The sequence below is a fragment of the Falco cherrug genome, chromosome 5 (assembly GCF_023634085.1).
Source record: "Falco cherrug isolate bFalChe1 chromosome 5, bFalChe1.pri, whole genome shotgun sequence".
NCBI lineage: Eukaryota > Metazoa > Chordata > Aves > Falconiformes > Falconidae > Falco > Falco cherrug.
Window position 1 is genome coordinate 36,454,637 of NC_073701.1, and position 15,023 is coordinate 36,469,659.

General features: G+C 53.6%; 2 protein-coding genes across 6 annotated transcripts in view; one reads left to right on the forward strand and one right to left on the reverse strand.

The window, feature by feature from the left end:
* Positions 1–8,583, forward strand: part of L3MBTL2 (L3MBTL histone methyl-lysine binding protein 2) — a 30,367-nt gene extending 21,784 nt beyond the window's left edge. For 3 of the 5 annotated variants that reach the window (XM_055711759.1, XM_055711758.1, XM_055711757.1), the window contains 6 exons: positions 451–598; positions 2,978–3,060; positions 4,783–5,017; positions 5,790–5,855; positions 6,800–6,922; positions 7,783–8,583. In XM_055711759.1, the coding sequence (XP_055567734.1) occupies positions 451–598; positions 2,978–3,060; positions 4,783–5,017; positions 5,790–5,855; positions 6,800–6,922; positions 7,783–7,892 (765 nt within the window). In that variant the 3' untranslated portion in view covers positions 7,893–8,583. The remainder of the gene's footprint in view (positions 1–450; positions 599–2,977; positions 3,061–4,782; positions 5,018–5,789; positions 5,856–6,799; positions 6,923–7,782) is intronic. The other 2 variants (XM_055711761.1, XM_055711760.1) reach the window with 1 other exon arrangement.
* Positions 8,584–9,973: 1,390 nt separating this feature from the next.
* Positions 9,974–14,935, reverse strand: CHADL (chondroadherin like). Its single transcript, XM_014281615.3, has 5 exons — positions 14,835–14,935; positions 13,609–13,779; positions 11,863–13,524; positions 11,017–11,183; positions 9,974–10,681 (listed from the first exon to the last, which is right to left on the reverse strand). Exons 2-5 carry the CDS (start codon positions 13,765–13,767, stop codon positions 10,462–10,464), a joined length of 2,208 nt encoding a protein of 735 aa, XP_014137090.2. The 5' UTR covers positions 13,768–13,779; positions 14,835–14,935; the 3' UTR covers positions 9,974–10,461.
* Positions 14,936–15,023: the final 88 nt, after the last annotated feature.

Consider the following 15,023-nt stretch of genomic DNA (forward strand, 5'->3'; position numbering starts at 1 on the left):
CTGTAAATACAGGGGGCCGGATTGAGGACCCTGGGGGGCCGTATCCAGCCCACGGGCCGTAGTTTGAGGACCTCTGTTGTAGGAAGTGGCAAATCTGAAGGTGGTGCCCTTTCCTTCTGTCCAGTAACAAATTCATGACCTGGGTGGTGTAGAGGGTCTCCGGGCTGCCAATAAATTCTTTCTGAGGGAGAACAGAGCTCTGACCATTTATGGCTGAGTCCTTTTCACAAGGTTATTAGTGTTTGGCCCAGTCCTGCAGAAATTGCTGATTTGGGGATTAGCTTGTGTTGACTAACGTATCAGGAGAAACTACTGCCTGCCCTGGAACATATATATAACATTGCATTTTACTGTCTAGTGGCAATTGTGATTCATTGGGGGGGATCCTTTGCGTGGAGAGGCTTTAGAGCAAGCAAAGGTCTATGCTTATGCCCTTCACTCCCATCTCAGGTCCTCTTGGATGGGTATCTCATGATCAGCATTGATGGAGCCACATCTGCTGATGGCTCTGACTGGTTCTGCTATCATGCCTCCTCACACGCCATCTTCCCTGTCAACTTCTGCCAGAAGAACAGCATCGATCTGACCCCTCCAAAAGGTGAGATTTGGACTCTGCCCTGTGGTACAAACCTGCATGCAGAATCTGCTGGGTGGTGCTTTTCTGAGAGGAATCAAGTTTGGGATCTTATGGTTTGATTAATCCAATCTGGCTGCTTTTCAGGGAGATAGGGCTAGTTCAGGGAACCCATATACCAAGTCTTGGTACTTTGTGGAAGGAAGTAACCATCTCCAGAGAGTGTTAATGGTGGTTGGGTTGTTAGGTCTTGGTGGATCAGTGAGAGAGGTGTACAATCCTGAAGCTGAGCAGAATTGAAGGTATAAAGGACAAAGATGGTGGGAAAGGATAAGTAGAGCCATTGCTGCATGAATCAGTACTTAAGTGGCAGGAGTCACCTCTGTTTTTCTTGTATAAATGAATCTGAGACCAATATTTCTGCAAAATCCTGAGAGGTAGTCACCCTAGGAGTGTGTTTACTGCCTCATCTGGCTGATTTCCCTGCTCTGAATAGGTCTGCTCCGAATTTCTGTGTTGCAGCACTTTTGTGCAGCACTACTCTGTCTTCCTTTGATGTTCCTGTTAATGGGAGAAAGATTGGGCTTAGTGGTGTGTTTTGAATGTATTTCCTGCCTGCTGCTTCTCCTCACCTTTCTCGGTGGTCTGGGTTATGACTGAGGTGGATGTTCAGTTGCAGCTTGCCCTTTTCTGTATTTGCCCACTGGAGGGGAGTGCTGGGCTGCCATGGAATCTGCGCACTAGATTTATGTCCAAGATCAGGCTGTACTTGCTGGTTTATGAAACTGCTTTACAACCAGTTGCTATACCTCCTTCCTGCCTATTCTGCTTTTTCCCTGAGAGTACTGAGGGAGCTGGCAGAAGAGCTCACCAAGCCACTCCATCATTTATCGACAGTCCTGGCAAACTGGAGAGGTCTCAGAAGAGTAGAGGTTAGCCAGCGTGACGCCCATCTACAAGAAGGGCTGGAAGGAGGATCCAGGGAACTACAGGCCTGTCAGCCTTACCTCGGTGCCAGGGAAGGTTATGGAGCAGGTCATCTTGAGTGCCACCATGTGGCATGTACGGGACAACCAGGTGGTCAGGCCCAGCCAGCATGGGTTTATGAAGGACAGGGCCTTCTCGATGAACCTGATCGCAGTCTACAACAAGATGACCTACTAGTGGGTGAGGGAAGGACTGTGGATGTTGTCTTCTTGGACTGTAGTAAAGCCTTTGACACCATTTCTCACAGTTTTCTCCTGGAGAAACTGGCTGTTCATGGCTTGGATGGGTGTACTCTCTGCTGGGTTAAAAGCTGACTGAACAGCCGAGCCTAAAGAGTGGTAGCAAATGGAGTTATGTCCAGCTGGTGGCCAGTCACAAGTGGGATTCCCCAGAGCCCAATATTGGGGCCAACTCTGTTTAATATCTTTATTGATGATCTGGACAAGGGGATTGAGTGCACCCTCAGTAAGTCTGCACATGACACCAGGCTGCGGGGAGTGTTGATCTGCTTGAGGCAAGGAAGGCTCTGTGTAGGGATCTGGAGAGGCTGGACCGACGGGCCAAGGCCAGTTGTACAAGGTTCAACAAAGCGAAGTGCCGTGTCCTGCACTTCAGTTACAACAACCCCACACAGTGCTACAGGCTTAGGGAAGAGTAGGTGGAAAACTGCCTGGAGGAAAAGGACCTGGGGGTGTTGGTTGACAGCCAGTTAAACGTGAGGCAGCAGTGTGCCCAGGTGGCCAAGAAGACCAACAGCATCCTGGCTCGCATCCAAAGCGGTGTGGCCAGCAGGACAAGGGAAGTGACTGTCCCCCTGTACTCGGCACTGGTGAGGCCACACCTTGAATCCTGTGTTCAGTTTTGGGCCCCTCACTTCAAGACTGATATAGAGGTGCTGGAGTGTGTTTAGAGGATGGCAGCAAAGCTGGTGAAGGGTCCACAGAGCAAGTCTTGCAAGTAGTGGCTGAGTGAACTGGGGTTTAGTCTGGAGGAGACTCAGGAGGGATCTTATTGCTCGCTACAGCTCCCTGAAAGGAAGTTGTAGGCAGGTGGGGGTAGGTCTCTTCTCCCATATAACAAGCGAGAGAACAAGAGCAAATGTCCTGAAGTTATGCCAGGGGAGGTTTAGATTTGATATTAGGAAAAACTTCTTCATGGAAAGGGTGGTCAAACATTGAAACAGGCTGCCTAGGGAGGTGGTGGAATCACCATCCCTGGAGGCATTTAAAAAATACATGGATGTGGTGCTCAGGGACATGATATAGTGGTGGACTTGGCAGTCCTGGGTTAACAGTTGGACTTGATGATCTCAAAGGTCTTTTCCAAACTGATTGAGTCTGTGATTTTATGATTCCCCCGGCTGGTCTGTGCAATGACTGTCTTTTTTTCCCCTCTTACCATTCCTTCCTGCTGCAGGGCAAGATGCAAAGACCTTCAACTGGGAGAATTACCTGGAAAAGACTAAATCAAGACCTGTTCCTGCACGGCTCTTCAACACAGTGAGTGCTGCCAGGAGGGGATGTGTAGGGATGCTTGCAGGCAGCGAGGAGGAGCACAAGAGCTCTGTCTGTCACAGAAAGGTTGAGGTGGAAGGGACCTCTGGACATCATCTTGTCCAACACCCCTGCTCTAGCAGGGTCACCTGTAGCAGGTTGCCCAGGACCATGTGCAAACAGCTTTTGAATATCTCCATGGGTGGAGATGTACAACCTCCCTGGGCAGCCTGTGCCAGTGCTCAGTTGCCTTCACAGTAAAAAACAGTGGTTCCTGATGTTCAGGGGGAACCTCCTGTGTTTCAGTTTGTGCCCACTGCCTCTGGCCCTGTCACTGGCACCACTAAGAGGAGACTGGCTCCATCTTTGCACCCTCCCTTCAGGCATTTGTACGTATGAATAAGATCCCCCCTGAGCCTTCCCTTCTCCAGGCTGAACAGTCCCAGCTCTCTTAGCCTCTCCTCGTGTGAAAGATGCTCTAGTCCCCTCATCATCCTTGTGGCCCTTTGCTGGACTCTCTTTAATATGTACGTGTCTCTCTTGTACCGGGAAGCCCAGAAGTGGACACAGTGCTCCAAGTGTGGCCTCATCAGTGCTGAGTAGAGGGGAAGGATCACCTCCCTTGATCTGTTGGGAAGATTCCTCCTAACGCAGCCCAGGTTACCATAAGCCTTCTTTGTCCCACGGGTATATTGCTGGCTCATGTTCAACTTGGTGTCCACCAGGACCCCTAGGTCCTTTTCTGCCAAGCTGGTTTCCAGCCACTTGGCCCCCAGCATGTGCTGGTGGCTGGGCTTCCTTGCCAGGTGCAGGACTTTACATTTCCTTTTGTTGAACTTCATGAGGTTCCTATCAGACTATTTCTCCAGCTTCATAAGGTCCCTCTGGATGGAAGCACAACTGTCTAGTATATCAGTCTCCCAGTTTTGCATCACCAGCAAACTTGCTGAGTTTGACACAACACTGCCATGTCATCCAGATGATTAATGAAAATATTGAACACTGTCCCCTCATCCAGCCTACACTTCCGTCAGCTTCTCTGTGAGGATCTTATGGGAGACAGTGTCAAAACCCTTCCTGAAGTCAGGACAGACAACATCCAGTGTCTCTACTGGGCTGCTCTTTGCTGCCAGTCAGCGTTTCTAAGGAGAGCCCAATGCACAGGAGTATATACTTACCACATAAAGGCTGTGTTTGGCTGGTTGGATGAGCCAGTATCATGCCTTTGTGTAATGATATCTTGGTCCTTCTGAGTGTGACCTGTGATTCTTTAGTGTTCGCTGGAGCTGCAGACTCCTGGTGGGTTCTACATGGCTTATTGCCTGTGGACATGTGGCTGGCATGTGGGTGAAGGGGGTCTGTTTTGCATCAGCAAAACTGCTGCAGCACCTGGGGCCTGTGCTGGTCTTTCTGATTTCCCAGGGTTATTTCAGGCTAATGAGTTTGATCAGGTGTCCCTTAACTTCTGCCTGCTGCTCCTCCTAGGTCAGGAGCTTGTTTCTAAAAGCTGGGCTAAGATTCACTAAGGACACAGCTGGCCTTGGGTCTGTTCATGCGTGCCCCTTTCTGGTACGCGACTGTTTCGTCCTGTTGTGCGACTGGGCTTGTTCTCTCTCTGCTTGCTTTAAGCTGTAGGCGAGCCTGTTCTAGGGTGCTGGTGGCCAGATGTGTGTTTGGACTGAGTGCAATGGCCTTGGGTTTTCTTTTCTCATTTTTCTCTGCACCCAGGACTGCCCAAACCATGGCTTCAAGGCAGGCATGAAGGTGGAAGCAGTGGACCTGATGGAGCCCCGGCTCATCTGCGTGGCCACAGTGAAGCGTGTAGTCCACCGTCTCCTTAGCATTCATTTTGATGGCTGGGACAATGAGTATGACCAGTGGGTGGACTGCGAGTCTCCAGACATTTATCCTGTGGGGTGGTGCGAGCTGACAGGCTACCAGCTTCAACCACCTGTTGTTCCAGGTGAGTGAAAATTTTACTACGGTTTCTAATGCTAGAGGCAGAGGTTTCCTTCTTCCTGCTCTGTGAGTGGCTCCTCCTTTTTGGGGGCCTTGTAGGGAGAAGAAAATTGTCTCCTTGATTTGCACTGGCTACCGTAAGTCTTCCTCTGCTGCCACGCATTCTGGCAGCTGGCAGAGGGAGGAGTCTCTGGTGGGGAGAAGTCAGCCTGAGATTTGAGGTTGGCTCTGTTTTCCCTCTGTTCCCCCACCTGCACACCAACAGAGAATTGCTCCTGATGAAGTCGGGTAGAGTTCAGGTGGTCTGATCCCTGCACAGCTCCCTTTTACTTAGTGTACCTACAGCCTCAGCCAGGTAGCAGGGGGAGCTCGGCCCCTGCTCCCCTTTCTCATCAATTCTCTGACTCTGTCTGTAAAAGGTAAGAGCATCCCTTTCGAGAGTTTATTCCTTCCCTTGTCACAGGGAGGCCACTGCCTCACCTTTGCAGATATTTTCCTTCTTGTCCCAAGTAGGAATCTTGTTTCTTTACTGCCCCTGCCAAACCTCTTCTGGGCCTCTCTCCCCTGTGCTGCCCCAGCCTGCCGCCCTGGGCCCTCGCCTGGAAGCACAGACAGCAACTGGGCTAGAGCCTTGCTTTCCCCTCAGCTGGTTGTCTTGGGAAGAGGGCGTTGGCTCGGGGGGACGGGTGTATCTTGTTTCTCGGTTATGTCACTTCATCCCAGTTACCTACTGGTTATGGGACTTGGCTTTCGTTTCCCTCTCGTCTCCATGACAGAGCCCACAACTCCAGTGAAGGCCAAGGAGGTGCCCAAGAAGAAGAAGAAACCCTATGGAAAGAAGAGTGAGTGATGTTTGGTTAGTGCCCTCCCGCTCGCTCGCAGGCTGGGCCCAGTTAGAGGAACTCTGTCCATGTCCTGTCAGAGCAGGAGAGAGAGGCCTTGTCTTGCTGTGGATGCCCTCAATCAGCTGTGGGTTTGACAACACAGCTTCATCCTTCTTAACTGCCCTGTTGCCTAAAAGAGCAGAGAGCTGTGTGTGTGGGAAGGATCTGTTTTGCAGTCTGTTCTCTGTTGGCCGAGGTATAGATGGCGCTTGCTTCCAGGCGTGAGGTTGTGCTGCTTTCCCTACTGTGTCCATGGTCGGAGGGAGACTGTTTGCTGCAGCTGGAGGGTAGCTGGAGAGCAACCCTGCCTGCTTTGTGCTGAGGGAAAGAAGGCCTTAAGATGGCCAAAGAGGCCAGTAGCGGGGCTGGACTGTGTTATTGTTTCATCTTGTCATTGTTGTCGTCATTGTTGCAGTAGCTGTGGCAAGTCGTATGTAGACAGGCAAGAAATTCCTTCCTGGGGGGTGGAGAGGAAAGGACATCTAAAGAATATAAAGACGTTCAAGCTAAATGAAAACGTCAGCTGAAAATGAAAACGTTAATGCTGCAATGTGCATGCCTTGCAGCCAGCATGCCCATTGCCTAGGACTAGACCCAGACAGGTAAGCAAAGCTGACTCCAGACTGATTCCAACAGGACCTGCTCCCTGGAAGTTAAGCACACGCTGAAGTGCCTTGCCTTTAATGAAGGAGAACACGGAGGAGCATATTTTGAGATGACTGTAGAGTTTTTCTCCAGTAGGCCATTTCTGTCAAGTAACCAGTTGGCAGCTAATGACCATGTAGCTTGCTGGTCAGTTGTGCTGGTCCCTGGCCTGTGGTTTCTCAGTGGAGCAGGGTTGCTGATTTTCCAAGGGAAAAGAAACACACTTTTCCCCATGCTCTTTTATCTCTTCCATTAAGGAAAAAAGTTACCTGCCAAAACCCGCAACATCAAGCAGACTGTCAAGAAGCCTCCTGCCACAAAGACGAAACGAGAAGCAAAAGCTGCCAGCAAAGCTTTGCCAGAGCCAGCACCTGATGAGAGTAAGGAAGCTCCTCTACCCAGCAGCCACCTGCGACTCTCCCGTACGCCCTGCACGCCACCGGTCCTCCTGAGGCCTGTGCTGCCTCTTGGCTATTAAGTCACAGGTGCCCCCGGGCAGGGAAAGGCTGTACTGTGACAAATGGCCTTCCCTGCTCCTCCAGAGACGGACAGAGTGGAAAAAACCCTTTGCCTGCTTCCCCTGAGAAGGTTTGGCGGCACCAGTACTGGTGTCATATTTTGGCAGATACCTTGATACTGCTGATGCCTGCTGAGGGCCTGGCAGCCCTGCTGAGCAGTCTGGTTGTGTGAGGTCAGTTAAGGAGGAGAGGCCGAGTGGATATGTCAGAGGTGTGCCGTCACATCCCAGTCCCCATAAGGGCTGTCACAGCACACGAACACAGCGTGTTGTGGTGAGCATCAAGAGACGTGGTGACCAGAAGAGCATCTGGCAGTTGGGTCACCTTCCAACTCTGGTGGGTGTTGAGTAGGAGGGTGTGTAAGGTGCTTTGTGCACATGGGGATGGAGCCTCATGAAGGTCCCTGTTGCTCATACCGGTTTAATTTGCCGTGTGAACCCACACAGGTAGAGAATAGACCACACTAGCTTTTCCTCCCCTGGCCCTAGGAGAAGTTGTTCTTGGGAGCAGGCAGCTGCCAGAGTTCGGTCCCGTCCTGATTGCTGCACGGATAGATTTGTGCCAGCAAGACAGGTCTGCCTGTGGTAAAGGACCTGCAAGAAGTGGGCAGGAAACCTGGGGTATTTGAATACCTGCATGAGCAAAGCTGGTTCTGGGGGGCTGCAGGAAGAGCGAGGCAGCACAGGTTGATTTTACTTATTTTTTCCTCTCTCTCTTGCTAGTCATTGCTGTGCAGGTAAAAGAAGAAACGATCGACCCCTCAGTGGCAGAGTTTGGAGCCACAGAGCTTCCTGTTCCGGTCAGCAGCATAAAGCAGGAGGTCACAGACTGATCCCGAAGTATCCCCCAGCTGCCCACTGCAGCCTGCGCTTCACCTCGTGGCTCTTTGCAGAAGGTCCTGGCAAAGGGAAGCAGAAGAGTAGAAGAGCCTTCCCTTTTGAGGCTGACCACCCTGCAACATTGCATCTCTGCTTGCCTGGTGTGCAAGAAAATTTACCCTAGACTTGTAATTTGAAACCCTGGGAAACAGGCTCCAGAAAGGCCGCAGGCGTGCTGAGGATCGTGACCAAGGTGGCTGCTGGGGTTGTGTGTCCTGGCTTTGAAGGCACCTTTCTGGGCAAGAGCTCCCAACAGGGAACGAGGCTGCCAAAGCACAGAGGGGCAGTTTGGGTTCATGGCTGTGGCTGGAGGCGGTGAGCTGCAGTCTGAGATGATGTGTGCAGGTCACATGTGTCAGGAAATCAGCTGCCCCCATAGGACACAGGCTGTGCTCGCTGGTCTAGGCCCTGCAAGTCAGGACAGGAAGAGTGGAAAGAGGTGGAAAAAAAACCAAAAAGGGATGATGATGCCTCCTGAGAGAGCAAGAGACCTTTTTAAGTGTCATCGTTTCTTGCTTTTGAACCTAGAATTGCAGAGGCCATGGTGCACAGTTAGAATTTTTAATTTTTTAGCATTCCTACTGTAAATTTGATCTACAATCTGTACCGTAAAGCCCTGTGAATTAAACTTGAATTTGAGGAAGAGGCCAGAGGCTTGTGTATTGCTTTGCAGGTCACCAAAATACCAGGGTTAGCCAAGATGGGAGAAGAGGCCTTTAAGAAGTGGGTAGGTATAACTATGTTTTGGGGTGGTTTGGGTTTGGGGTTTATTTTTGACGCATGCAATAGGGTTTTTCTGTGCACTCGCCACTGTCTACTTGCCAGTTCTGCATAAGGGCTGAAGATCACAAGAGCACATTAGCTAACTTAAGGCAGGGGATGCCGTTTCTCATTTTAGAGAAAAACTCTAACATTCCTGTCTTTCCCCAGACTGGCTGTCAAACTTCGGGATAGAAATCAGAAAGGTCAGTATGACAACAGTGATGAAAAACACATTTTAAATCTCCTGTAGGAGGTTCCTGTGAACTTTCTGCGGGTGAGGAAGTGCCCTGCCTGGCAGTGCCACGGTGGGGCCCAGCCAGCCGTAGGGCAAGTGCCTTGTCAAACCCACAGGGAAATGTTGGCTGCCCAGGACACTGCCTTGGCCATGCTCCCCTCAAGCTTCACAGGGGGAGAGCTCGTGGTGCCAAAATAGTTCCTGCTTTGCACAGTGGTTTAAGACAAAAAAAAAAAAAAAACCTGCTGGCAAGCTGTCTGTCTAGGAAACACAGGGTAGAGACTCTGAGTAATTAACACAGTCTTCCTCTTTTTTTCCCGTCTAAAGGCAAACAGCCTTTAGCCAGAGAGGGAAGAAAGGACCATGGGGGAGCAATGAAACACAAGCGGAAAAAGTGTGGAGCGTCTGTGTCAAACTAGGCCCGAGAGCAGTGCCATCTCTGCCCGGCCCTAACTGCCCTCCTGGGAGGGCCCTGGGCTCCTTGGGAAGCTGCAATGGGGTGAGCGTGGTGGGGGTGGGGGGTGATTTTTATCGAAGGCGTGTAACAGCTTCCCTGCCCACCAGCCCGTGGCTGCTTGCCTGTCCTGGCAGCTCTGCCTCCCACCAGCTTGTCACAGATACCTTAATGTGGGAGGTTGTCAGTTTCGTGGCAAAGTCATCACATTTCTCTTTTTTTTTTTTTTTTTTTTTTTTTTTTTTTTTCCCCCCCTCTCTCTTGGACTGCTACCTTTTCCCAGCCTTGTCAAACGCTGGGGCTTGTAGGGCCGCCTGTCTTTATGGGATGATAATTTCCAAATGCCTTTTTGCTGTAAAAAGCAGCACAAATGTTCCATGCCCTGCATGGTAGTTTAACGGCTAGAAGTGTTTATCTTTTAAATCCTTCTCAATTTCAACAAACTTCTGACTTTAAAATAGGGAATAGGGGAACAGGTTGAGCACACCGCTTATGATATGGGATCACTTAGGGGATCTGTGATCCCATTCCACCGATCGGACCACTGATCACATTTTGCAGGAAATTAGAAAGGTTTTGATCTGCTCATGTTTTAATTCTGAGGAGCTGCTAGGAATTCAGGCAGTGTTTTCACTGCTGCTCTAAGATTTGAGCCAGTGCATGATGTTGCACTGGTGCTGTTTGCAGTCCTGCTCAGGGTTCTTCAATGGTTTCTGAAGGTGTAAAAGCACAGCGCTCTTAAAAACAAAAACAGACGTGGATTCCAGCTTTTCCACATGGCTGGAAGGAGCCTTGGGAAGAAAAAGCAAGCATTTGGCTTTGTTGTTTGAGTCATCAAAGCATGCTGCAAACACTACGGAAGCTTTTTGCACCGGTTCTTTCCAGGGTAACATTCCTTTGTGTCCCGCAAAAACAAACCCTGCCTCTTTGGCAAATTGGCATTGCTTCGGTGGCACCAGGCTCTCTCCTTTGCACCTCATGCAATATCCACGTCGCTGTGGTGGGGACAAGTCTAGAAAAATTGCTCTCACCAGACTGCAGGTATGGCCCTGTTGTGTCCCACGTACATTTCCTAAGCTCTGCTCTTCCTGAAGCCTCTGGCTGGTGATTTTCCCGATCTCTTTTTCTTGCTGGGCTTGCTTGCAGCCTTGTCAGGACTGGCTCCCCCAGCCTTGCCTTGGCCCCAGCCAGGGCAGGTTTGGAAAGTGGTGGAAAACTTCACCTTCAGCCCCTGGGCTTCTGCAGGGGACCCACAGGTGGCCCCTACACGGAGGTTGAGTTTGTCGATCCACCTGGAAATGCGGCAGGAGATCAGGGAAAGGAACAGGACAGAACAAAGGGAGAAGTGAAACTCCATGTCTGTGGGTGGGCGTGAGTCACCTCAAAGCCAGGCCAGGTTGCTCAGGGTCTCACCTGGGTGACCCCTGAATATCTGCCCACCCCAGCTTGTGGCTGCTTTCCCTACGCCAGGAAAGCCCAGGCTACTTCCACCCCTGACACAGGAGCATGCTCCACCTCACCACCATGGGAGAAGACCTATAACGGCCAGCGTGCCACGGGCTTGTGCCTCCGGTGTGGCAGGGTCCAGCTGTCCCCTGGCACTGTACCCCCACCTTGCAGCACTCACCTGCGCAGGGGAAGGAGCTGGCAGTCGCAGTGGAAAGGCACATTCCTCAAGTTGAGGATCTCCAGTCCCGTGAAGTTGCGCATGTCAGGGATGTTGCTCATTTTGTTGCTCTCCAGGTAGAGGCTTCTGATCTTGGGACCAAGGCCAGCAAAGGCACCGGGGGAAATCTGCAATGAAGGCAGAGTGAGTCGGGGTGGGGGTCCCGATGGGAGAAAATCTCTGTCCCTGCACTGCTAATCAGCCTGGGGGGCTGAGAGCCTGTCCTGAACCTGGCAACCCTGTGAAAGACCCGTTTTAAACGGCAGGGACTGTTAATTAACTTCGTTTCAGTCACATTCTGGGACTCGCTGGACCCCGTTTGATCTTCTTAGAAAGAAGGTGACCTGCAGAAGGCCTTGAGAGTGATCCCTGGACACTGTTAAGACACAGTCCTTACGAGAGCACTGCTAATACCACTTTCTTGAAAGGATGCAGATGCTCAGGGTAATATCAGTGGAAAGTCCTGCAGGACAGCCCATAATAATAAAAGGAGGAGAAATCTGGCCAAGGCTGGAGAAAGGAGGCGGTTTGGAGGACTGTCTGGACCCCACTGAAACTGGGCATCTTTAAGGACTGGAGGGAGTAAACCTGTCCCAGGGGAGCTGGGTGCAAAGTTGGAGGAAGGCAATGCTCCAGCCAAGCCTGAAGAAGCCTCTCATCCCAGCCAGGCTACGGAGTATCTCCTGAAGCCTCTGGAGTTTGGGGACATCTGCTTGGATGCCCCTATAGGGGCCACCAGCCCAAAATGGGACCTGTGGCTGTGCCCTGCAGTGCCTCTGCCCCTTGGAGATTCCCAACCACACGCACCTGCTCCAGGCCCATGTTGTCCAGGTAGAGATGCTGCAGGCTGGAGGCCACCGGCAGGAAGACGCCATCCCCCAGCTGCTTGATGGGGTTTTGGGACAGCTTCAGCTCGCTCAGGGTGGGCAAGCCCCGCAGGGCTGCTGTAGGCACCTCTACCAGGTGGTTTCCTTCCAGGTGCAGCTTCTCCAGCACCTTGGTGGGAGCCAGGGCAGCGGGGGCGATGTGTCTGATGGCGTTCCCAGCAAGGTAGAGCCAGCGCAGGCCCCCTGCCCCAGTCAGGTCACCCTCTGCCAGCTCCCCAATGGCATTGTGCTGCAGGTGGAGGGAGATGAGGTTGGGTAGGAGCTGGAAGGCGCCCGCGGGCAGGCTGGTGAAGGCATTGTGGTCCAGGTCAAGGTAGGCAAGTCGCGGGGCCCCCTCGAAGGCAGTGGCCACCAAGGTGGAGAGGCGGTTGTTGGCGAGGTAGAGGTAGACCAAGCTCTGCAGCCCCCGCAGTGCCCCAGGGCGCAGTGCCTCGATGCCACAGCTCTGCAGGTGGAGGGACACCAGCTCCTTCAGGCCAGGGAAGGCGCCCGGTGGCACCATCCCGAAGGCGTTTCGGCGCAGGTCGAGGAGGCGGGTGTCCCTGGGGAAGCCCCGGGGGATCTCCTGCAGGTCCCTGTTCTCACAGGACCCGTGATGGAACTCGGGGGAGCAGGTGCACCCCTGGGGGCACTGCCCGCTGCCGGCTGCCCTGGGCTGCCCCAGCAGCACGGCAGAGCTGGGGGGCGGCTGGGGGCGGCCGCATCTCATCTCGGGGGGCCTCAGGGAGTCGAGGGGCCGGCCGCGGAGCGCAGGGGGTGCGGCGCAGGCCCCCTCCGCCTGCACCCGTGACCTCGCCAGCCAGTCACGGAAGGGGCGCAGGAGGCAGGAACAGAGCAGGGGGTTCCCAGCCAGGCTGAGCCTCACCAGCCCCCCAGCCCCGGCCAGGGGTGGCAGCCCCTGCAGCTGGTTTTCACGGAGGTCCAGCGTGCGCAGCTGGGGGCTGCGGGCAAAGGCGTCAGGTGCCACGTCCTGGAGGGAGGCATGGTCCAGGAAGAGGTGCTGCAGGGAGGCCATGGCCAGGGCCTCCTCGGCCACATAGGTGATGGGATTGTGGCCCAGGTCCAGCCAGGTAGCCCCATCCAGCCTGGCCAGGGCCTCTCCAGGCAGTGCCTGCAGCTCATTGTGGTCCAGGCTCAGCCTGCGCAGGGCGGGCAGAGCCGCGAAGGCCTCGCTGCCCAGCACATGGAGGGTGTTGTGGGACAGCCGGAGCCATCTGAGGACCTGCAGACCCTGGAAGACCATGTCCGGGAGATAGACCAAGGCATTTGCCCTGAGGTCAAGGACGATGAGGGACCCTAGATGGCCAAAAGCACCTGGCTGGATCTCCTCGATGCGGTTCCCCTCCAGGATCAGCTGCTGGAGTGAGGACAGTCCATCCAGGGATTCCTGGTAGAGGACTGCTATGCCGTTGGAGGCCAGGTTCAGGTAGACCAGCCTCCCCAGCCCCCGGAAAGCTCCTTCCTCCAGCCTCTCCACCTTGCAACGCTGCAGATCCAAGTGTGTGAGGTACGGAGTGGCAAGGAAGGCTCCTGCTGGGATGACCATGAAACTGTTGCCTCGAAGGTTTAGTTTTTTGGTGAGCTGTCAGTCACACAAAACACCGAGTTACCCTAGGGTTGCCATCCCCGCCTCCTTCCCCTGTCCCCTGCCCGTCCCCTTGCCCACCTGTGGGATGGTGGTGGGGATGGTCGTCAGGCTCCCATTGAGGCAGAGGACGTGGGCGTGGAGGTTGTCACAGACACAGGGTGCAGGGCAGCAGGCAGCAGCCATCCACTCCAGTGCCAGAGCTGCCAACAGCAGGAGGAGCCCCCAGGACAGCCTCATGGCAGAGGGCACCTGCGGCCAGGGAGAGCGAGCAATGAGTCCAGGAGAGGGGCCAGGCTCCCATGTGTCCCCTGGCAGCATCACCTACTGGCACGGGGTGCCGGGGGGCGATGCTGGAACCTAGCGGGGCAGTTCTCACCATCTCTTGCTCATTTAGAATTAAAAGTGAATATTACAGGTAGCAGGTGTCCACTTGGAAACAGCTTTTACCTGGGTTAACTAAACTCCCTGAGGGACATTTGGGAGCACCTACAAGGGGCTTGGCAGGAGCATGGGGTCATTCGTGGGGAACTGTGTTGGAGCAGACAGACACAGACACACATACCCCCACACCCCCCCTTTTCTTCTTTGTATACCACAAGCATAAAATCGTCGTGATCTGTACAAGATCTCAATATTCCTCCTACAATCGAGGCATGTTTTTTGTAAGGTGAGCAAGTATAGCCACCCAGGGGATGTAATCATGCTGGCTTCCCGAGCTGCCACCTTTCATTCAATTGGAAATGTCCCATCTCCACCACCTCCTGCCTCCCATCCTGCACGCTCCTTACTTCCCCCTAACAAGCTATTCAAAGTAGTTTGTTTTTTTTTTTTTTTACTAGATCTCCACAGTTTAGCAGCAGGAAGGACAGGTTGATTTTGGCCAGGCAGGAGTGAGCCCCTGGGGCGGAGGTGCCAGAGAGGGGCCACGGCTGCGGCAAGCACAGAGGGGCTGGGGAGGCTGCAGACATGGCCGATACACCTCCCCGTAAGCTCTGGGGAGCAGCACCAGTGGGGGCTGCAAGGCTCAAACCCACAGAGCCACCACGGTGCCCATTCCCATGCCCACCATAGCTCATCACCACCCGGGGTCCCATGCCCCCAGTCTGCCCTCCTGCTGCCACTACGGCCAGCCCTGCCTCAGCCCCCACACGCACTGGGGTAACCCCTCACTCCTGCAAAGCCACCAGTGAGTGCCACCAACACAATGTCCCCAGCTCAGCCCCCACCCCACCCTGAGCCTGGGCACTGCCATGTGCTGGGCATCATCCCACCACCCCCTCCCACGCATCTGGGGGGTCACACACCTGTGGGCTGGGGTACCTGGACCTCAAGAAGCGGCAAAGAGAGAGAGGAAAGCGGCCCCCCCCCACCCTGTCCAGCGGCTGCCGAGCTCCTGCGCCGGTGTTTGCTCTCCTTGCAGAAGCAAGAGCTGAATGGGCCCCGTTGTGTTGCTTTCCCAGCAGCACAGAGCCAGAAACGCAGGAGGAGGAGAA